Source organism: Gopherus evgoodei, chromosome 5 (assembly GCF_007399415.2).
Source record: "Gopherus evgoodei ecotype Sinaloan lineage chromosome 5, rGopEvg1_v1.p, whole genome shotgun sequence".
Taxonomy (NCBI): Eukaryota; Metazoa; Chordata; order Testudines; family Testudinidae; genus Gopherus; species Gopherus evgoodei.
The window spans coordinates 44,747,975-44,772,356 of record NC_044326.1 but is presented as its reverse complement, the minus strand read 5'-3'; the positions used below and the strand labels follow the sequence as shown (position 1 = coordinate 44,772,356).

Here is a 24,382-nt window from a genome sequence, read left to right as displayed (position 1 = left end):
GGAGAGCTTTCTCCTGTCAACAAAGAGTGCCTACATTGTTTGCCTTACAGCGGCAAGGCTTTAGCGGCACAGCTATGCTGCTGTAAGCGATGCAGAGTAGACATAGGCCTAGAGTTAGCCTTGAGATAGTTGTAATAGTAGGCTCTTTGAAACCAGACTTCAGGAGACTGAGCTAATCATCAATAAGGCTATGATTTAGTCACGGAGGTCGCGGAAAGGTGTGAGAACTCCCAAGCTCCCGGGCAGCGGCAGGGGAACCCCCGAGCTCGGGCTGACATAGGAGCCGGGGCACTCCACAGCTCTCAGTCCCCATGGACAGCAGGGAACCCCTAGAGCTGCAGTGGCAGGGGTACCCCTCAGCTCCTAGCTGCTGCAGGCAGCTCCTAGCCCCTGCCCAGATGCCCCCCTTCAGGCCTGTTGAGATCCACAGATCCTGTTTTGTCTTGATATTTTTAGTAAGAGTCACGGACAGGTCACAGTTTCTGTGAATTCTTCCTTGGGCCAGCTGTGGGTTTTTCTTTGCAGTGCAGACATCATCTGGGAACTCTCAGGGTGACTGAGCACAAGGAAGCTTGGACTGAGTGGTAGTCAGTCACAGAGGGCAAGAAAGCTCTAAATTGAACTGTCATCACCTGGCAGCCTGAGGAATTAAAATCTGAATAATAATAAAACCTTTTCCCTGAATAATTAACAGACCACAACAAAGTTAACTCTGATTAGAAATGAATTAAAAAAACTCAGTCTACTATGAAGGTAAATGGGAAGCAAACTAGCCAGGGAGGGCACTAACCAATTTGTTGCAAAGTGCAAAATGTATGAATGACTATTTGCTCTGTAGCCAAGGGGCGTACATACACACCCAACACAAGCAGTTCATGGCTATCAGAGCCCGTGTACAGCATCCTGAGGACAGAGCTGTTGAGCTGGAAGAGCAGAGACAGATGGAATTGTTTAGAGACTCTGCATATAGGGACACTGGAGTAGGCTCACCTCAGAACTGACTTCCCCATTCGTCCAACTGAGGAAGCCAGACTCATGGTGGAAGGGACACCAAGGTGAATTGGAGGAACATAATCCCTTAGATGGGACTCTCCTTCCAACTGAAATAGTGAAGACTGACAGCTCTTCATGTACTGAGGAGGTCATTCCAGGGGACTGTATTACAATGGAGAGAGAAAAGATCTCTCTCTACTGCAGGAAAAAACAGCAACAGAAAAAAACCCCACCACCACCACCAAATGTAGCAGCAAGTCTCAGAGCTCAGGTCAACTTGGGCTTGCACTATGGTGCTAAAAATTGCACTGTAGATGTTCCCACTTGGTCTGAACCCTGGGCTCTGAAACCTGGGAAGGGGAAGAGGGTCTCAGAGTCTAAGGGCTTCAGGCTGAGCGGGAATGCATACACTGCTATTTTTAGCCCTGTAGCACAAATCTGAGTCAGCTGCCGCAGGCGCAGACTGCTGCCGCAGAAGTTATTTTGCAGTGTAGACATACCCAAAGACTGATTGTGGGTGACAGGAGACTGAATATGGGATATGTAGACAGTTGGTGACCATCAGAACAGCTTGGTGACTTCACTACCAGGTGTAAAGGTGGCAAACATCATGAGATATCTAACCAAACTACAGGTGAGCACTGGGGAAGAGCCTGTGGTTGTGGTATGTGTTGGTACTAATGATGTAGAGAGATATAGGGGAGAGGTTCTGGAAGCTAAATTTAGAATACTAGATAGAAGGCATAGGTTCAGGGCATCAGTGGTAGCTTTTTCTGAAGTGCTTTGAGTTCCATACACAGGTCCATCTAGGCAGCGGGAACTTCAAGGTCTCAATATATGGATGAAAAGATGGTTCAAAGAAGAGAGAAAGTTTTCTAGGTACTCGGAAACATTTGGAGGAAGGCGAAGCTATACAGAGGGCAAGAGACCACCTTAATTAAAATGGAACCAGACTACAATGCAACAGAAAATAAATAAGATAACAGTTTTGGGTTGTTGACATAACATGAGTAGATGGTGTGAGACAGAACTGAGGTGAAGAAAGTACTTTTATACAGTTTTTGAGATGAAGTTTGGACTTGAAATAAGGTTTTTTTGGTATTTTAAATCTTTTTAGTCTGTCACTTTTGTTATATATTTATATATTTTAGCAATGAACTATTTATGTGGGGTCCTAAAATTCTGGTTAAAATTATCTCTACCCTTGTTTTGATTAAAAGTATAGTTAAAAAATGTTTTACATATAAGGATATATATAATTTTTTCCTGATTTTTCATGGCTATTGTATTATGAATTCAGTTTTACTTCAAATTACTTATGCATCTTCCATAGATTACTTATATGTATGCATGTGCCATTAAAAGTATGTGATTTTTTTGTTTAAGAACATGTGCCAAACCCTTGTTAGTTCTTACCTTGGTAAGTTAATTTCATTTCTCTTCTGACCATGACGATCAAAGATTTTTACAGTATGATCAGCTCTAAAAACACAGAAGATTAATTCATTCTTTCTGTACATTTGCAAATATCCTTAGAGATTTCATAAAAACTTTTTCTATTAATCTTTCATGCCACGTTAATATGGCTCATGAGTTTTATCTATTGATATTTTCAGGGGATAGGTACTTACTGTGACAGATATTATGGATATATGCAGTGTTGTTGTAGCCATGCGGGTCCCAAGATATTAGCAAGACAAGATCGGAGAGGTAATGTCTTTTATTGGACCAACTTCTGCTGGTGAGACAGGCAAGCTTTCAGGCTTACAGAGAGCTCTTTTTTAGGTCTAGGAAATATACAGCATGCCTCTCTCACCAACAGAAGGTAGTCCAATAAAAGATATTATGGACACATGGAATAATAAAAAATTATTGTATCGGCTTTATAAGTCTTATATGTTTGTTTATGGGCTAAGGATTGTATTCTGGCTCCATGGGGGAGTTACAGGGTTTCCTACAAGAACTAAATCACTGGGAGGTAATTAATGCAAATTCCTCGGCAGGTATCAAGTCTGGAGGAGACTCTGCCCCTGACAGAAACTGCATGTACACAGCCATGGCAGGATTCTATTCAATTTGATAGATGAAGTAAACATCTATTTCAGCTGACACACTGAAATTTGACCCAAAAAACCCAACCAACCAAAAAAAAAAAAAAACCCTCAAAACCCACCCTGTGTATCTTGTCTCTGCAGGTATCTCAGGCAGGGCAGGCAATCCCACTGTCATAGCTTTCTCAATCAACAGCTGGGAGTGCGGGAGCCATCCCTAAGCAGAAGCCATTCAGCAGCAGGGTAGCCTCCCCTGTGGCCAGGGGCTTGTCTTACAGTTTTAGGCAAAGGGTCTCTGCTCTGCATGCCCTGCCAGAACTACAGCCTTCCCCACATCTTGCGTCTACAGGGATCCAATGTCACTGGCCCTGCAATAGCACAGGAAGCCCCAGGCAGCCCTTCTGTCACAGGACTGAGGCCATGACATTGTGGTGGCAGAGGGCTCACTAAGCTACCACAGGGCCTGTGACACTTGATTCCTGCTGGTGCAAGCTGTGGAGAAGGCTGCAGTCCTGTATGGGCAGAGCAGAGACCCTGAGCTAGTACCGCAAGGATGATGTACTGGGGGAAGCTCTGTCCCTGGGCAGGAGCCATTCGGCAGTGGGGTGGCCTCAGGCTAGGGGCTTGTCCTCTTCCTCATAACTCTGGAGAGGAGTCTCTGCTCTGCTCTGCCAGGACCGCAAACTTCCCCACACTTCGCACCTGCAGGAATCAAGTGTCACAGGCTCTGCAGAGAATCCTCTGGGGCCATGACAGAGGAGCTGCACTCACTCACCCACCCACTAGAAACATAGGAGTTGTCCCTGGGATGGAATTGTTCAGCAGCAGGGTGGCCTCCTTCTGTGTCCTAGGGCTCATCCTTTTCCTTGGAGTCCTTGCTCCACCTGCTGAGGATGACAGCCTCTCTGACATCTTTTATATAGGTGTCTTGGATCCCTCAGCTGTGCAGCGTGCCCCTGCAGCCATGTTACGAGTCCTGGGCACCCCTTGGAGCCCCACTATTAGTGCTACCCTAATGCTAACCCAACCCTCCTCTTCCCTCCCCCTTAATTTCCAGGGATTGTAAAAATTAAAATTGTTAAAAATCAAACAAAAATCTTAAAATGAAAAGTACATATTAGTTGCCTAAATTCCAAAAAAAAAAAAAAATTGAATTCTGCCAAATCTACCTATACTAGTTTGACCTACTTCAGAACACTTGACAAACAAAGAAATGAAAACTATAAAAAAGTGCAGCTGGTCAATGGTTAACCCTGTCATTGGCTGGCTGGTCACTAATTAACCATGTCATTGCCCTTGAAAGAATAGGACCATAGGTGCTGAACTGAAGTCAGATCTACTGTGGTAATCACAGTGAATTACAGAAAAAATTGCAGCCTAACTCCCTGGTCTAGAGGTGGAAAGTTGCAGGACTCTATGGTGACAGCTGGGAAGCCTGAGACCTAAGTGGGATGCCCTCAAGAAGGCCAAAAAGAGGTCAGAGATGCAAGTTACCTCAGCAACTGTGACATATATTGTGACAGTGAATATACAACATCAACAGAATGGTGAAAATAACTCAATTACCTCTACATACATATTAATAATATTTAAATTCTTCTTATCTTACCCTGTCACAGCAAGGAAGTTTCCTAAAGTTTTCTGCCAGATGAACTGCACAGGGGAACCAAGCAAAGCCTTTTCTAATAGAGTAAATACTCGCTGAGGGAAGAAAGAGGGGAATTACTAACTTAAAAATGGTAAGCATTGAAGAACATTAAACCTGCCTAGTGCATATTAGTAAATATAACTAACGTTCAGTACAAAGAAAGAAAGATAGACTATAGGATAGACAATGTATAAAAGGGACAGAATTCTGTGGCAGGCCTTTTGTTATACATGGGAAAGTGAATTTTCATTACAGACACTTCAAATCTGGTGTTGAAAAAGTTCAACCTTGAAAACCTAAGATGAAAATAGTACAAATATACTTTCATTTGTATTAGCAATTTTTTAAAATTTTAAGTTAGAGAATTCAGGCTTTTACAAAGATAGCACTTTTGGTTGTTGCTACATAGATAAGAGAAGTAAAAGTACAAAACTAAACCAAGTAACTGAACTGTAAAATAAAATTAGCTTTTCTTTTCACACCTTGCATGTGTTAAAATCTGAAGATTATTTATAAACCTACACAACTTTATTCTTTAGCAATATTGATAGTGTTGCCAACTCCTGTGATTCTATCACAAGTCAGCTCAGTGGCTTGAGCATTGGACTGCTAAACCCAGGGTTGTGAGTTCAATCCTCAAGGGGGCCATTTAGGGAACTGGGGCAAAAATCTGTCTGGGGACTGGGCCTGCTTTGAGCAGGAGGCTGGACTAGATGACCTCCTGAGGTCCTTCCAACCTCGATATTCTAAGTCTCACAATATTTGGTAATTTTCTTAAAGTCATAGTTGCTTGACTTAAGAGACTGCACAAGCAGCTCAGCTTTCATTTAAAAAAAGTAAGTTTCTAGTACAGTGTATAAAAATCTAAGATTTCCTCCAAAAATCAAAAATAAAAAAAATGGGCTTTTCTTATTTAAATTGGATATTTTATTTAAACTGGATTTTTAATTGTATTTAAATTAGTAAAATTATAAGTTTTTCTTTTTATAAATAAAACCTGTTTATAATGAAATCTTAATTTAATAAAAATATATTAAAGGCTAAAATAATAGTAAACTCTTAAAACATTTAAATAAACATAACTATACTGAATCAATGAGGCTGTCAAAAACTCTGAGTTAAAGGCTTCTTTATATAGAAAAGCAGTGGCTTTTTAATGCGTCTCCTGCAGCTCTTTGCAGCACGATATTAAAACACTGCGTGATTTAATTTAACTGCTACCTCAATATAACATCACCCGATATAACACAAATTTGAATATAACACGGTAAAGCAGTGCTCCAGGGGGGCGGAGGCAGGGCTGTGCACTCCGGTGGACCAAAGCAAGTTCAATATAATACTGTTTCACCTATAACGCGTTAGATTTTTTGGCTCCCAAGGACAGCGTTATATTGAGGTACACGTATATTAACCAATCTAAGTTACTAAACAATCAGGATTAAAACCACCGCCTCACCCAACCCCTGCTCCTTCCCGACAGCCCCCCGGGACCCTTGCCCCCATTCAATCCCCCTGTTCCCTGCCCTCTGACCACCTCGACCCCTATCCAAATTAAGTTGTGTAGGTTAGTAACCAAGTGAAGTTGATAAAACACTTGGTCAATCATTTTTCTGTGAGAATAATATATATTAAATGAAACAATGAATTCACAGTACTGTGGCTCTTTTGGGTAATGCTGATTACTAATTTGGCTCCTGAATCACCGAGGTCTGAGTATCACTGATATAAAGACAGAATTGGGGGAAAGCATCTAACTTTTGATGTCAAGCTTTATAAATATGGCACAACAGGTCAGCCTAAGTAATACAGGAGACTCTCATTTTCAAGAGACAGGTGACAAGGAACATACACTCCAGTCACTTTCACTTAGGCATATTTGAAAATTTTCCCAGGCTGACCTGAAATAATCAGTTTAAATCACTGAGTACAGTTAATCCCTCTCTTTATTAAATCACTTAGTTGTAAATATGAAACATGTTGATGAGAAGTTTATGTATCCAAAACATTTAATGTAAATGCAGTTTTGTTTAATGAAAATAAACATATATGCTTTCATATGTTTAAATTCGTTATCATCCTAATGCAGCTTGACAAAAATCATGAGCAAAAAGTTAGTTATCTAGTAAATAAACAATATATCTTTAATCATTTTCTAACATACTAAAAAATGTACAATTTAGAATTTGAAAGCAGTAAGCTATACAATTTATAGTATAGTTATAGTGTACCCTCCTAGGTAGGAAACAGATGTACCAAATTTACTGTAAAGGCGCTATTTAGTTGTAAATCAACATGTTTAAATGGTTATATCAACCAATGAAAATGTACCTTTCTTTAGAAAATAACTGAAGTATGAATGGAAAAGTTATTTAAAATCAATGATTTAAATTGAGGCTTTTTGCTTAAATCACCTTGATTTACATCAATCCATCCTGGTTTGTAGCCATCGTGTTTGGAAGAGAAAAAAAAAACAGCTATGAAACTTGAAACTATGAAGCAAGTGCACCCTACAGGCTTAGAAATCAAAAGGCAAAGAAAAACAACCCAAAATTTATCATTTTAGAAGATCTCAGCTTTGAACACTTGAGGCTGGCAACACTATGTGTAGCACGTGGAAGTTTCCCATTTGAAGTTCATTCTTTCAAAAAAAATGGACAGGTTTGACTTCCTTTGTGACCTTGGGCAAGTCAATGTCTACACTGGCATGTTTCTGCACAGAAAAAAAGCTTTCTGCGTTGTAACTCCCAAGGTGTACATGCTGCAAAGCCACATAATGCGCAGAAACTGCGCAGTTGTAGCGCTCTAAAAATACCCCAAACACCCCAACGAGAGGTGTAGAGCTTTCTGCGCCGGGGCTATGGCACTGCAATGCAAGTGTAAACACCGTGGTGATTACAGTGCTGCGACTGGCCTCCGGGAGAATGCCTGTTCTCACTTTTTCTGGTCATTGGTTTGAACTCTAATGCCCTGCCCTCAGGTGACCAACCGTCATCCCCATCCCAGATATTCCTTTGCAAATTTGAAAGTCCCCTTCCTGTTTGCTTGGTGATGCGTGCAGTGGCCTCAGGGCATCTTTCCAGGTGCCCATGCCTGCTCCATGCACCAGGCGATCCCCTGCTTGGAGCAATGTTGAGCTGCTGAACCTCATCAGCATTTGGGGAGAGGAGGTTGTGTAGTCCTAGCTGTGCTCCAGCTGTAGGAATTATGATAGCTACAGACAGATTTAGAAATGCATGATAGAAAGGGGCCATGACTGGGACACATTCCAGTGTAGGGTAAAAGTGAAGGAGCTGCGGAACGCCTACAAGAAGGCACAGGAGGCAAACTGCCGCTCCCGTGCTGCGCCCACAAGCTACCAGTTCTACAAAGAGCTGGACAAGATACTGTGACGTTATTGATATAAACTGGGACCATATAGAGCATGGTTTGCAACCAAGGTCCTGTAGTGGCACCAAATCCTATGTAAAGGGGGTCATATAAGGTGTCTAAGACCAGGCTATGGGTTGCTGGTTATGATTATGCTGTCTGTATGTCTGTATCATTTTGTAGTTGAAGTTATAAGTATTGGCTGTATACTGTCTGTATTTCAAATTGGTGCTGTAGTTCTGGGTGACACCCCAGACAAGTTGGTGTTAGCTCTACTTAGCCTGCTTGATGGCCCATCAAGGACCATCAGCTACACAACTGACCCATTGAGAGGAGGCTAATACTCCTTGTAACTCAGCAAAGTATGCAGGGACTTGCCCATGTGACTCCAAACTCCATTTTGCTATAATTTTCCACAGTAAGAACAAAGAAGTGTTCTTACACCTGGAAAAGGCTAATGCCTCATCTCCATCTTGTCTTCAGTCCTGCTTCCTACCTCTAGAGGGACTTTGCTACAAACTGAAGCTCTACACAAAGGACTGATGACCCATCGGGGGATGTACTCCAGAGGCTTGATTTGAACCTGCAGTTTACTCCATCACTGCTACAAGCCTGAACTAAGAACTTTGCCATTACTGTATGGAATTGATTCCATTTAACCAATTCTAGCTCTCATCTCTCTCTTTTTCCCTTTATGAATAAACCTTTAGATTTTAGATTCTAAAGGATTGGCAACAGTGTGATTTGTGGGTAAGATCTGATGTGTATGTTGACCTGGGTCTGAGGCTTGGTCCCTTGGGATCAAGAGAACCTTCTTCTTTTATTGGGGTGTTGATTTTCATAACCATTCATCCCCAGGACGAGTGGCACTGGTGGTGATACTGGGAGACTGGAGTGTCTAAGGAAATTGCTTATGTGACTTGTGGTTAGCCAGTGGGGTGAAACCGAAGTCATTTTTGTCTGGCTGGTTTGGTTTGCCTTAGAGGTGGAAAAACCCCAGCCTTGGGCTGTGACTGCCCTGTTTGAGCAATTGGTCCTAATTGGGACTCTCAGCTGGGTCCCACCAGAACCGCATCATCACAGATACTCAGTGGCGACCCCACCTCCACTGCAAAGGCTCCTGTGGATACTTTCTTGGCTCGCGTGACAGTCAAGAGTGGACCGAGCCTGAAGGAAAACTTGGACAAAGAGGAGGATGGGGACCCAGAGGCAGAGGATGACTTGGAGGCCAGAGATTCATGCAGTCAGGAGCTCTTTTCTACCCCAGAGGAGCCTAGCCAGTCACAGCAGTCGGATCTTGGTGAAGTGCAGACAGGAGAGGAGGCCCCTGGTAAGTGGATCTCATTTTGGGAATTGCTGAAGCAGAGAGAACGCAGGGTTGGAGAAAGCAGGCTTGTTCCACACCACATGTCTAGTCTGAGCGGTGGAACAGGCTGTTGATAGACTCCCTCACTTCATGGAAATCTCCCTCAGAGATCTCCAGAAAACTCATGTGGAGATAGTGGGCAATCCACTGCTGCAGGTTCCTCGGCAGAGCTGCTTTGGTTCTTGCTTCATTAACAGTAACTTTTCTATACCACTTCACCATTGAAGGGGGCAGGGGGGTAGGGACCACTGCTGCATACAGGTGAGCTGCATAGGGGCCAGGGTGGAAGCTGCAGCCTTGGAGAAGATCCTCCCTTGATTTCCTGCTCACCCTCATCAGAAAGATATCTTCCTGTGGAAAGTGTGGGGACAGGAATGATTATCAGGCCCCCCCTACAGTGCTAGCTCTACTCAAGAGACACGTGCCCAGTGTACAGCAGGGTCTGGAAACAGTGATTTACTCTGCCCCTGCAGCTACTCACCATTTTGGGGGTCTTGTAGTTCATGTGTGCTTGCCTGGGGTCAGCCAGTTAGCGACAGGTGTGAGAGTACTGGCTGTGTTTTAAAGCACGGAGTCAGTGCTGTCTGTGTTGCAAACAATACTGCTTCTGTAAAATCTTGCATTTAAACTTCACAGAGATGATCTTGGGAGCCCAGCTTACCTCTTTGTTATTGGCGGCAGAAAGGCTGCACAGAATTAGAAAGCAGTCCCGAAGAACGAAGGAGGACTTTCTCCATGAGGTTATGATGCACTCCACTGCCAAGAATCAGGAACTGAAGGAGTGGCGGGACACCGAGAAAAGGACCAAAAGGAGAACACAGCACACCAGAAAGAAGCCACGGAGTAGCTCTTAAATGTTATGGAGTGCCAAGCGGACACGGTCCAGGTGATACTAACTCCTCAAACTGAGCAGCTCCACGCCCGTCCTCCCCTGCAGCCGCTATTGCAAAACTCTTTCCCATGCATTCCCCCTCCTCCCCCCACGCACACACACCGCCAACACACTCTTATGAACTTCCTGGCTCCACTCTTTGCAGCATTCCACTCCTCCTTCCTCACAGTCCAGCACTGGGACTCCCCCTACCCACTGCATTCAACACCCATCCCTCTGCAGTTTGGCCCTGCTGAAGTACAGCACCCGCTGCACTGTACTCCAAAGGAGAGGGCTGGGTATGATCCCTTACTTACACAAATCTGTAGCTGTCCTGGGACCCCTCCTCTTCTTGAGACGTTCTGCTCCCCCATTCCCCCTCCCTGTTCATGAATTTTTTCATTTTGACTCTCTCCTCTGGTTGTTGTCTTTTAATAAAAGAATTGTGTGTTTGAGAGCAATCTTTATTCTATTAAGTCACACAATCAGTACATATTACTGTGGCTCTTTGGCAATCTACATTGGTAAATTCTGGCTCCTTCTCAGGCTCAGGTTGGCCACCCTGTATTAAGTGAAAGCAAAAAGAGAACTGCAAAACAACATACAATTATGTTAAGGCCCCTTCTTGCATCTTGTGCAGCAATCACCTCCTAGCACTACCAGCACTGCACTCCTGAGCATAGCAACAAATATTAGTGGCTTTCAGCTTCAAACTGTTGCCTCAAGGCATCCCTGATCCTTATGGCCCTGTGCTGTGCCCCTTTAATAGCCCTGGTCTCTGGATGCTCAAAATCAACTTCTAGGCACTGAGCCTCTGTGGTCCAGCGCTGAGTGAAGCTTTCACCCTTCACAAATATTATGAAGCATACGGCACACGGCTATAAGCATAGGAATATTGTCATCGGCCACGTCCAGCTTCCCATGAAGGCATTGCCAGCGGGCTTTTAAATGGCCAAATGCACACTCAACAGTCATTCTGCACTTGCTCAGCCTGTTGTTGACAGCAGCAAGGTGTGGTTCAAGTTGCCCCATGTATGGCTTCATAAGCCATGGCATTAAAGGGTAGGCGGGATCTTCCAGGATCACAATGGGCATTTCGACTTCTCCTACGGCGATCTTCTCGTCTGAGAAGAAAGTCCCTGCTTGCAGCTTCTTGAACAGGCCAGTGTTGCGAAAGATGCATGCATCATGGACCTTTCCAGAGCAGCCTGCGTCAATGTCTGTGAAACGTCCATGGTGATCCACAAGCATCTGGAGAACCATTTAGAAATACCCCTTCCAATTAATGTACTCGGTGGTAGGTGACCTGGTGCCAGAATTGGAATGTATGTGCCATCTATCGCCCCTCTGCAGTTAGGGAAGCCCATTTGTGGAAAGCCATCCACAATGTCATGCATATTGCCCAGAGTCACAGTCTTTTGGAGCAGGATGCTATTAATGGCCCTGCACATTTCCATCAACATGACTCCAACGGTCAACTTTCCCCACTCTGAACTGGTTAGCAACCAATCGGTAGCAGTCTGGAGTAGCCAGCTTCCACAGTGCAATCGCCAGGCACTTCTCCAGTGAGAGGGCAGCTCTCATTCTCGAGAGCTTGTGCCACAGAGCTGGGGAGAGCTCATCACACAGTTCCATGAATGTGGCTTTTCTCATCCGAAAGTTCTGCAGCCCCTGCTCATCATCCCCGACATGCATCATGATGTGATCCCATTACTCAGTGCTTGTTTCCCAAGCCCAAAAGTGGCATTCCACTGTGATCAGCACCTCCGTGACTGCCACAAGCAATCTTGTGTCATAGCTACTACGCGTGACAAGATCAATGTCGCACTCCTCTTGCCTTTGTAGTTTAAGGAATAACTCCACTGCCACTTGTGACATATTGGTCAGAGAAAGCAGCATACTGGTCAGCAATTCGGGATCCATTCCTGCAGCCCTTAAGAGGCAAGGGAGCGCAGTATACAAATCAAATGCAGACAGAAGCACAGGGACTGATAGGATGCGAAGCAATGCATCATGGGGCATTCAGACTGGACCCAGGATGACCCGTGACCCCCTCCGCCTTCCCACAAGTCTTAGTGGCAAAAGAGAAAGAGGTGCTCTGTGGGATAGCTGCCCAGAATGCATCACTTTGAATAGCGCTGCAAATGCCGCAAGTGTGAACACACTTATGCACAGGCAGCTGTCAGTCTGCACAAACAACACTGGTTTTCCTTTTGTGCTTTCTGACCAACACTGTAACTGCCAGCGCTGTAACTATGCAAGTGTAGATGTTCCCTAAGCCTCTCTGCCTCAATTTTCCATCTGTAAAACGAAAACAACAGTATAACCTACTTCACATGGCTGTTGAGAGAATGGTTAGGTGCTCAGATACTTTAATGATGGAAACCAACTATCTAAGGCATCTAGATAAGACAGACTAGACTTGTTCTAAGATAACCAATAAGTAAAGTTGCATCTCTCTCAGAAGTCACAGATTTTGTGACTTCTGCAGTGGCCGGTGCAGCTGGTTCTGGGGCTGCCTGAGCAGATCAGGCAGCCCAGGAGTCACCTTCACTAGCTGCTGCTGGGGCAGTTTGGGTGTGCGAAGGCCTCAGGGGTTGGGGCGGCGCTTACTTCGGGGCGGGGAGGAAACACTCCCTGGAAGCGGCTAACATGTCCCTGCAGCTCCTAGATGAAGGGGCTAGGTGGCTCCATGCACTGCCCGCACCCACAGATGATGCCCCTGCAGCTTCCATTGGCTGCAGTTCCCAGGCAATGGCAGGGGCAGCACGCGGAGCCACCTGGCATTCCCTGCTCCTAGGAGCTGCAGGGACATACCGGTGAGAGCCGGATGGGGAGCCTCGCCAGCCCCGCCAACCCTCCCCACCCAAAGCACCCACGGCCCCTTCGGGCCACTCCCCTCCCCAAAATTTAGTCGGGGTTACAAGTCATGGACAGGTCAGAGGCTGTGAATTTTTGTTTACTGCCTGTGACCTGTCCATGACTTTTACTAAAAATACCAGAGACTAAAACATAGCCTTACCAATAAGGTTATACAATCTATTAGCTGATGTCTATATATCATATATTCTGCTGCTAGAACAAACACTGACATGGAAGGTTAATTAAATAAGCCACATTTTAAAAAACTAGTAAGGAAAAATATTAGTGGGGGTGTGGACAAATTCCAGGCCTTTGTGATCTTTCAGCCTTCAGTCATGCGAGCCTCCAACTTTAAATCAACCAATATACAATCATAATCTAGAATATATACAGGAGATCTGGCATCCCTATTTACCCTTTCTCAACACAGCAACACGCAAACCTTCACTGAAATGGAGTCAGGAAATTAGTCTGTGGAATTCATTGCCACGGGATGTCCCTGGGTCCCTGCACTGAGCAGGACTGGGCATTTATTTGGCTACTGAGAGCGTCCAGTTGTACTAGATAAGACTAAAAACAACCCTACAACCCTCCGGCCAGGTTTGGAAGTGATAAATACCCTCATGCTACAGGGCAGAGGCTAGACCTGTACAGCCGGGATTCAGGAAGAAGATTCCCCGCCGTTGGGCAGGTTATTCCCTCACTGCCCACTTCAGGGTTTCTTGCAGCTTCCTCTGCAGCGTCTCTTCCTAGGGGAGAGGCCCGGATCCGGGGCCGAAACGCCCCTCTTGCGCTCCCTCCCAGGCCGTTCCCCAACGCCCCACACAGCAGAGCGGGCCGCCATTCCCCGCTGCCCCCTGCAGGAGCGAGCCCCCACCAGCCCCCTTCGCCGCTCACCCCGCCCAGCAGCAGCCCCCGCCCCTCGGCTCACCGCTGCCCTCCAGGGCAGGGCACATCAGCGTGTCCGCGAGGCCGCCCCGCTCCCACGTCTGCTCCAGGTCACCCCGCTCTGCCTCCCACGCGCCGCAGCTCCCGCCGGGGTAGACCCCCGGGCCAGGCTGTCTGATCACCAGGCCCCTCAGCCTCCACCGCTGTCTACTGCCCCCACGCCAGAGCAGCTCCGGCAGCTGGAGGGCGCCCGGTCCCCAGTGAGCCCCACCCCCGCCCCAGTAACGGCATTTTTAAACTTTACCTTCATCTTCTCGCCAGGGCCTCCCGAGTCAATGTTTCATGTGCGCATGCGCTGCCACTCCGGCTAACAGCGTCCCTGTCACCCAGGAGATCTTGGGGGTGGGGGCCAAGGGAAGAGCGTCTGGCGCCACGATCAATCATAGCGAGGAGGCGGGGCTGAGCCAGAAACCGATCTGAGCTCGGCAGCCGCCAGCGGCTTCCGAGCCCGCCCCGCCCACCAAGTGAGCGAGCCGCTGGGGGCGGGGGGAGGTGGAAAGCCGACGGAACAGCGGGACTCAGGATGGCTGATCAACTGACTCCTTATCCCTCCTTACTCCTGTGGGCATTCTGTTCCAAAAAATTAGAAGTTCTGTGCATAATATTTTAAAATGCTGAAAAGTTATTTTTCAAATAAATGTGGAGGGTCCACCCATGGCATTGGGAAGCACAAGTCACTGGCTGCACAGAGGTCGGTGATCATGGTCCAGCTCCTCATCCTACCCAGGATACGGACTCAGCAGTGAGGCTGCACCCAACCCTGACACAGCACAAGACCAGGCCTGCCCCAGAAATATCCCAGAACCCTGCCCTTCTAACTGTAGCAGGTGTGGGCAGGCAGGCTCAGCCCAGCAGGATGTGTGTGTGGAGGGGCTTTGTGTGTGGGTTGAGAGGGTTCTGGATGGGGCAATCTGGGTGCGGGCCACACAGTGGGGGATCTGGGTGTGAGGGGGATCTGGATGCAGAGGGGCTTGTTGGGGGGTTCTGGGTGCAACAGTAATGGGAGTCTGCAGGGGGAGTCCACTGAAGATGGCTGGTGCTCAGCAGGGCGGGAGTGTGGGGGGGATAGAGCTCAGCAGGGCGGTCTGGGTGTGGGGAGTCCAGATGTTGGGGAGTAGGGTTCAGTGGGATTGGGATCCAGGTGCAGCTGGTTGGGGCTCAGTAGAGTGGGGATCTGGGTGCAAGTGGCTTATCGGGATGGTCCAGGTGCAGGGGAGTGGGGCATGTCAGGGTGGTTCCGGGTGTGGGGCGTGAGGCTTGGCAGGCGGATCTGGGTATGAGGGAGTCTGGATGGAAGAGAGAACAGCTCTCTGTATAGTGATGCCTCCCCCTGTGGAGCAATGGGCGCACAAAGTGCTGTGGGCGGGTGGGGGGGCACATGGAGTTTGCAGAGCTTCCTACAGCCAGGGGGAAAATCTGGGGGTGGGTCTGACCCAGACTTGGATGCCATGCAGGGGAAGAGGAAGTCCCATCCTCCAGGACTAGCAGCTGAGCCCAGCACAGGGTAGGAGCCACCAGCAGTGTCTTCCCCAGTTGCGCCCCCACCAGGGGTGGCTCTAGGTATTTTGCCGCCCCAAGCGTGGCAGGCAGGCTGCCTTCAGCAGCTTGCCTGCGGAAGGTCCCCGATCCTGCGGATTCGGCGCAACGCCTGCGGGAGGTCCACTGAAGCTGCAGGACCAGTGGACCCTCTGCAGGCATGCTGCCAAAGGGAACCTGCCTGCCACCCTCGCAGCAACCAGCAGAGTGCCCCCGCAGCTTGCCACCCTAAGCATGCGCTTGGCGTGCTGGTGCCTGGAGCCACCCCTGGCCCCCACCCCCTAGTGATTTACCTCGCTTCTGGCTGCCCTGGGCACCTGAAACATACTGCTGGGGAGGGTCACGTGACTGCTTTTGGATGGACAGCTCACATCAATAAAGGACAGACATAGCAGAGATAGGCAACACTCCCCTCCATCCATCTGTTCTGGAGCATTAATGGGGAAGGCAACTGGCCAGCTCCAGCTTCACAGCAGTGAGTACTTCCCCCTATATAAAGGGAATTTCCTATGGGCTACTTGCTGCTAAAATTCTGCCCATTTGTATTGCCTGAGCAGCACAAGGGCTAAATCTCACTTGTGAATCTGGTCCTAACAGGTTTGAAATCATTGCTGTTCCAAAGCTATCTACACTTCAGCAGCTCTGGAAAGAAGCCAGGATGCAGCCAGAATGGACAAAAGCAATAGCTAGAGATGATTGAGTTCTTCTGAGCACTCATAACTCACACTGATATTGACCCACATTTCTTGCACTAATCCTCAAGTTATTGTGCCTTAGTAATCATTCTTTTATCTGTAAAATACTGAACATGATTCCACTCTGAGCATTTCAGTGCTGCACCTGCATTAGGCAGAGAAATGTTGAGCATGCTGTCTTCAGAGGATGCTTAATAAATAAAGGCCAAACTTTAATTCTAAACTAACGTTTCAGGAGGGTAGTGCACAACGCTAGCACTAGACTAATGGATGGGTATAGACAGGGCTGGGCCAGCGCAACTCATTAGGGTGTTAACATCTGGGGAGCGGCACAAGAATGATACTGTTTTACAAGTACGTGAGCCTGCTTGACAAGTTTTATTGTCCTTGGGTCTGGCTTCCATCCCCTCTCCAACTGTTGCAGCTGTTTGGAGGTGCCTGCCTTCCACGCCTTCCTCAAGCACACCTCATTCATTCAACAGAGCGATTGATTATGGGGTGGGAGGAAATCTTAGTCTATTCTTAGCAAAGAGACATTTTTCTTCTATCTTATTCTATCCTTAGGGGCTATAACATTATACCAAGGGCAATGCAAAGTTTCTAGATTAGGCTTTGATACAAAGTTTCATGAAAACAGAGGTCACACATGGGTAGACTCACTACAAGGTTATATGAAGAGGCACAATGTAAAGTCATATGAAAATTATCAGAGATTTATCTACAGAAGCTCATCATTGGGGAATCATGGGAGGCTGGCTGGCTGGCCCTGCTGCTCTCCTGTTCTACAGGAACAGAGGTGACCCTAGGTACCAGAGCCATCAATCCATCACCTCTCTCCAGTGCACCATTCAGTCCTCCACACGTTTTATAAGCATACTCTCTACTCCAATATTCAAGTCATTAATGAAAATATTGAATAGTACTAGACAAGACAGGCCCCTACATGACTCCAACTAGATACGTCCCTTCTCTCCTTGCCCCGAGTTTGATAGCAAATCATTGAAAACTATTACAAGTATTGTCTTTCAACCAGTTGTGCACCCATTTTATAGTAATTTCATTAGACCACATTTTCCTAGTTGGATTATGAGAATGTGATGTGAGACTGTATCAAAAGCTGTATTAAAATCAAGATATATTGGGTCTACAGCTTCTCCCCATCCACTAGGCCAGTAGTCAAAGAAGGAAATAGTTTGTCATGATGTGTTCATAAGAAATCCATGTTGGTCTATTACTTCTAACTCTATTATCCTCCTGTGATGGTTGGATCACAGAAATCCCCTTGGGGCTGCCGACTGATGTGCCAAGACTACTTCTGCCCCTGCTTTCCCTGCCAGCTTGGGACTCCAGCATCCTGTCTTGTTGAGACAGACATGCCAGTCTGCTCCAACACAGAACCAGGGTCTGAACCACATGCCCCAAAGCTGCAGACTTAACTGAAAGCAACTTAAAAAGTGTTCCTGTCTTTAACACTCAGATGCCCAACTCCCAGTGGGGAACAAACCCCAGATAAATCAGTTGGCAACTTGAACACATCTAACTTATGTAAATAATAAACATTTCTTTCCCTATTTTGGCTTGTGTTTCTTCCCCATTGTTAATATTATGTTAAGCGTCTGATCACAATTTTTTTAGTGAAGGTAAACCAAATAAGCATTCAAGTATCAGAGGGTAGCCGTGTTAGTCTGGATCTGTAAAAGCAGCAAAGAATCCTGTGGCACCTTATAGACTAACAGACGTTTTGGAGCATGAGCTTTCGTGGGTGAATACCCACTTCCTCAGATGCATGTAATGGAAATATCCAGGGGCAGGTATATATATGTGTGCTAGCAAGCAAGCTAGAGATAACGAGGTCAGTTCAATCAGGGAGGATGAGGCCCTGTTCTAGCAGTTGAGGTGTGAAAACCAAGAGAGGAGAAACTGGTTCTGTAATTGGCAAGCCATTCACAGTCTTTGTTCAATCCTGAGCTGATGGTGTCAAATTTGCAGATGAACTGAAGCTCAGCAGTTTCTCTTTGAAGTCTGGTCCTGAAGTTTTTTTGTTGCAGGATGGCCACCTTAAGGTCTGCTATAGTGTGGCCAGGGAGGTTGAAGTGCTCTCCTACAGGTTTTTGTATATTGCCATTCCTAATGTCTGATTTGTGTCCATTTATCCTTTTCCGTAGAGACTGTCCAGTTTGGCCGATGTACATAGCAGAGGGGCATTGCTGGCATATGATGGCATATATTACATTGGTGGATGTGCAGGTGAATGAACCAGTGATGGTGTGGCTGATCTGGTTAGGTCCTGTGATGGTGTCGCTGGTGTAGATATGTGGGCAGAGTTGGCATCGAGGTTTGTTGCATGGATTGGTTCCTGAGCAAGAGTTATTATGGTGTGGTGTGCAGTTACTGCTGAGAATATGTTTCAGGTTGGCAGGTTGTCTGTGGGCAAGGATTGGCCTGCCACCCAAGGCCTGTGAAAGTGTGGGATCATTGTCCAGGATGGGTTGTAGATCCTTGATGATGCGTTGGAGGGGTTTTAGCTGGGGGCTGTATGTGATGGCCACAAACCCGGAAATCCTGGACGCCCCATCATCTCGGGCATTGGCACTCTCACTGAAGGACTATCTGGATATATGGACTCTCTACTCAGACCCTATGCCACCAGCACTCCCAGCTATCTCCGCGACACCACTGATTTCCTGAGGAAACTACAATGCACTGGTGACCTCCCAGAAAACACCATCCTAGCCACCATGGATGTAGAGGCTCTCTACACAAACATCCCACACACAGATGGAATACAAGCTGTCAGGAACACTATCCCTGATGATGCCACAGCACAACTGGCTGCTGAGCTCTGTGCCTTTATACTTACACACAACTATTTCAAATTTGATGACAATATATATCTCCAGATCAGTGGCACTGCTATGGGCACCCGCATGGCCCCACAATATGCCAATATCTTCATGGCCGACCTGGAACAACGCTTCCTCAGCTCTCGTCCACTCACACCCCTTCTCTATCTACGCTACATTGATGACATCTTCATCATCTGGACCCATGGGAAGGAGACTCTGGAAAAATTCCACCATGATTTCAACAGCTTCCACCCCACCATCAACCTCAGCCTGGACCAATCTACACGGGAGGTCCACTTTCTTGACACCACGGTGCAAATCAGTGATGGTCACATTAACACCACTCTATATCGAAAACCCACCGACCGCTATGCCTACCTTCATGCCTCCAGCTTCCATCCCGGGCACATCACACGATCCATTGTCTACAGCCAAGCATTGAGGTACAACCGCATCTGCTCTAACCCCTCAGACAGAGACCAACACCTACAAAATCTCCACCAAGCATTCTCAAAACTACAATACCCGCACGAGGAAATAAGGAAACAGATCAACAGAGCCAGACGTGTACCCAGAAGCCTCCTACTGCAAGACAAACCCAAGAGAGAAACCAACAGGACTCCACTGGCCATCACATACAGCCCCCAGCTAAAACCCCTCCAACGCATCATCAAGGATCTACAACCCATCCTGGACAATGATCCCACACTTTCACAGGCCTTGGGTGGCAGGCCAATCCTTGCCCACAGACAACCTGCCAACCTGAAACATATTCTCAGCAGTAACTGCACACCACACCATAATAACTCTTGCTCAGGAACCAATCCATGCAACAAACCTCGATGCCAACTCTGCCCACATATCTACACCAGCGACACCATCACAGGACCTAACCAGATCAGCCACACCATCACTGGTTCATTCACCTGCACATCCACCAATGTAATATATGCCATCATATGCCAGCAATGCCCCTCTGCTATGTACATCGGCCAAACTGGACAGTCTCTACGGAAAAGGATAAATGGACACAAATCAGACATTAGGAATGGCAATATACAAAAACCTGTAGGAGAGCACTTCAACCTCCCTGGCCACACTATAGCAGACCTTAAGGTGGCCATCCTGCAACAAAAAAACTTCAGGACCAGACTTCAAAGAGAAACTGCTGAGCTTCAGTTCATCTGCAAATTTGACACCATCAGCTCAGGATTGAACAAAGACTGTGAATGGCTTGCCAATTACAGAACCAGTTTCTCCTCTCTTGGTTTTCACACCTCAACTGCTAGAACAGGGCCTCATCCTCCCTGATTGAACTGACCTCGTTATCTCTAGCTTGCTTGCTAGCACACATATATATACCTGCCCCTGGATATTTCCATTACATGCATCTGAGGAAGTGGGTATTCACCCACGAAAGCTCATGCTCCAAAACGTCTGTTAGTCTATAAGGTGCCACAGGATTCTTTGCTGCTTTTACAAATAAGCATTAAACACCTCAGCCTTCTTGATGTCATCCAATATTACCTCTCCATCACTGTAAATAGGTCCTCTATGTTTTCCTTTGTCTTTCTCTCCTCCTCATGTATTTATAGAACCTCTTCTTACTTCCTTTAATATCCCTTGCTAGATGTAACTCTTTTTGTGCCAAAGCTTTCTGATTTTGTCCCCTTGTTTGTACTATTATTTTGTATTCATCCATAGCAATTTGTCCACGTGTGCACTGTTTGTAGGATTTCTTCCCTAAAGAGCTCCTGATGCTGACATATTGACCTCTTACTAGTCTTCCTATATCCTCCACAATCACAATAGTTTGTTGTTGGGCCTTCAATATTGTCTCCTTGAGAAACTTCCAGCTTGTACTGAACTGCTTTCTCCCTTAGATTTCCTTTCTATAGGACCTTACTTATCAGTTCCAAGTTTGTAAAAGCCTGCTTTTTGGAAATCCATTGACCTTATTCCAATTTTCTCACTCCATGATTCTAAGCGAAGTAAGAAGCCTTTCATTTCATGATCACTTTCAAATTGCCTTCCACCTTCAGATTTGCAACCAATTCCTCCCTGTTAATTAGAATCAAGTCTAAAATGTCTGTCCCCCTGGTTACTTCCTCCACTTTCTGAAACAAGTCATGGCCCCCAATACATTCCAAGAACTTACTGGACGTTGTATCCATTAACTACCCAGACAAAGTGCCCCATGACTACAAGGTCTTGTGTTTTGGGTATCTATTTGTTCTTGAAATATCTTATGCATCTCTTCTTCCTGATAAGGTGGTCTACAGCAGACCCCTTCTTTTTCCCCTTTTATTTTCAACTTTCAACATATCTCGACTTTCAGCTGGTCTGCCTCTCACCACCTTTTGGACTTCAGGCCAAGTGCATATATTCTTGATTTATAATACAATACCTCCTTCCTTTCTCCCCTGCCTGTCCTTTCTGAACAATCTATACCCCTCTACCAATTTTCCAGTCATGAGTTTTATCCCACCAAGTCTCTTTGATGCCTGCTGAGTCACAATTTAGTTTATGGACTAATGCTTCCAGTTCTTCCTGTTTATGCCCCATACTCCTTGCATTTGTGAATACACATCTAAGATGTTGAGCAGATTCCTCCCCTGTTATCTTATCTGTTGCTCCTATGATCCTGTTGTACTTTTCCATCCCCCACCCCCTTTAGTTTTCGGTTAAGGTAATTTTTTTACACCTACCTGTGGACTTTTTGTCACCTGCTCCCTTTGAACCTAGTTTAAAGCTCTGCTCACTAGGTTGGTGAGTTGGTGCACAAAGATGCTCTCCCCTTGTTGGTTAGGTAGACACCATCTCTTCCCAGCAGTCCTCCTTCCTGGAACAGCATTTTGTGGTTGAGGAAATGAAAGCCCTCTTGTCAACACCATCTATGGAGCCATGCATTCATCTCCAGGAAGCACATGACAATGCCTGGGCCCTTATCCTCACTTCATGAGTTCCACAGATAAAGTGCTATGTAAGAACATCGGAACTGATCTAATGATCTGTCCAGCCCTGTATCCCTGATCCCTGATGACAGCTGGTACCCAATGCTTCAGAGAAAGATGCAAGAAACTTCAGAGCAGTCAATTATAGAGTAATTTACCCATACAGAATAAGGGAAGAGTATATGCGGTTACTGATTTTGATATAGGCTAATGCAAGCACAAATGTCAACTGGCTGTAGTTAGCATCTTTCTCTAGTGTCTCATTAGAGACACCAAGGATTGAATGGGCATGAACTATCCTGTCATCCCTAGAGGTGGTTCCTCCAACAAAAAATTTAAGCACATAGGCATTGACAAGGTAGTGAATAGACTTGCACGGTTGCTGCCTATGCTATATCTGTATTGTGAAAAAGAGGAATTTAGTCCCTAGGTTTGTCATTCCAACACTTCAGATGAAAGCCAAAGTCACTTGGCTAACAGGATAGTCCCATTTAAAAAAGTGGTGTGCAAGAGATGGAGGTATGAAGAGCATGGTCCTCTTGGAATGCCTAAGAGTTTTGTTTATGGTGACGATAAATTACAATGAAGAACAACTAAAAATGTTTGATAGAGATAGAGGAGATGTTTTTGTAAAAATAGAAGTCCAACATTATGAGTTTCAAAAAAATAATGTAAAGCAGCTGAAATAAATCTGTTTTAAATGTGCTAATCGAAGCATAAAATGTTTGTATTACAGATTGCACAAAAATTAGGCACTAAACCATCAAATGGAAATCATACTTTAAAAGATTTTAACAGTATTCAATTTATACTAAACAATGATCACCAGTGTACACTGAAAGATAAAATAATGAATCAAAACATTACAGATTTCATCACAAAGTTTTACTGCTCAGTAATTTCTTTTAAAACAATAAATAGTTAATTGAGCATTAACATTCACATTTGTATTTAAACATTACAAATGTACAAAGATTTTGGGTATCAGACATTTAGAACTTACTTTCACAAACACTCAGTGAGCCCACATCTTCACATTTTCCATTACAAATAAACATAATCATGTATTATACTGTTTGAAAACATAAGAAAAAAGGCACAGGAAAAGCAAATTCCTCACAAAACTTTCAGAGAACATTTGGAATGTCCACACAATTCTGTGTAAAGAACTATAACAATCAAATAAAAAAGGCAAATTATAAAGTATCTCAAAGGAAGTTCACTATAATGTTAAATAATGTAACTAATTGGGTCTGATCCTGTGAAGTACTATTAATCTTATGCAAGGTGTTGAACATCCTCAACTGAGGACAGTTAGCATCTTGTAGGCTCGAAACCTTTATTTGTTGAAATAACATAGGAAAAACAGCACAAGTGTTTCATTTCAACTTATAAAACGGTACTCTTCAAATTAGTGCAAATCCCCAATTTAAATGCAGTTTAGAACAATTATCATAGATCTTTTTTAACCTTCATGTAATGGAATGCTTAGGAGTTTCCAAAGCACTCATTAACTTCTGCTGGGTCACTTTTAATCACACTTCAGATCTCTCTCACTTAAATTTATTTTAAAAGGAAAAACTCACAAAGAGTAGTTACAATCAAGTGTAAATAATGAGAGATGGAATTAAGTAAAGAAATATGCTGCATGTTACATAAAACCTTTAAAAATCCAGAGTATACTGGATGCAGCATAACTCCTGCAGAAAGTATTAAGTGGCAGATTTCTCTTAGCATAATAAAAAGACTATTTAAAATAAGGCTTTGGTTAAATAAAAAATTGCTAAACCTCAGTTATGGTGAAAAAAGTGCAACATAGTCACCAAATATATACCTTCATCTCCAAGGCAAGAAATATGCCTGCCATTTACAACTGATTTGCATTGGTTTGTCTGTCTGAACTAAAAATAATATCCTACATAGCTGCAGCAAAACACCTTCAGTATAGGCAAATCAAATATCTAGGGCCTGATCCTGCAACATCTTATGCCCATTGAAATCAGTGGGACTACTTCTGTGAATAGTCACTCTCATGCATGTTTGCAAGATCAGGGTCCTTAATCTGTAACATTCAATTATTTTAGAATAGACTCACTCAGTTTCTTAGCATTTTCTAATAAGAAAGTACACCTCTACCCTGATATAATGCAACCTGATATAACACAAACTTGGATATAACGTGGTAAAGCAGTGCTCTGGGGGACGGGGCTGTGCGCTCCAGCTGATCAAAGCAAGTTCGATATAAC

General features: G+C 45.3%; 1 protein-coding gene across 3 annotated transcripts in view; it reads right to left on the bottom strand.

Annotated features, from left to right (window-relative positions):
• Positions 1–14,412, bottom strand: part of WDR19 (WD repeat domain 19) — a 126,749-nt gene extending 112,337 nt beyond the window's left edge. For all 3 annotated transcript variants that reach the window (XR_004000798.1, XM_030565629.1, XM_030565628.1), the window contains exons 1-3: positions 14,350–14,412; positions 4,654–4,745; positions 2,410–2,475 (exon numbers count right to left, since the gene is read on the bottom strand). Coding sequence is in view for 2 of the 3 variants with exons in the window: in XM_030565629.1 (XP_030421489.1) it covers positions 2,410–2,475; positions 4,654–4,745; positions 14,350–14,355 (164 nt within the window). In the remaining variant the exon portion in view is untranslated. The remainder of the gene's footprint in view (positions 1–2,409; positions 2,476–4,653; positions 4,746–14,349) is intronic.
• Positions 14,413–24,382: the final 9,970 nt, after the last annotated feature.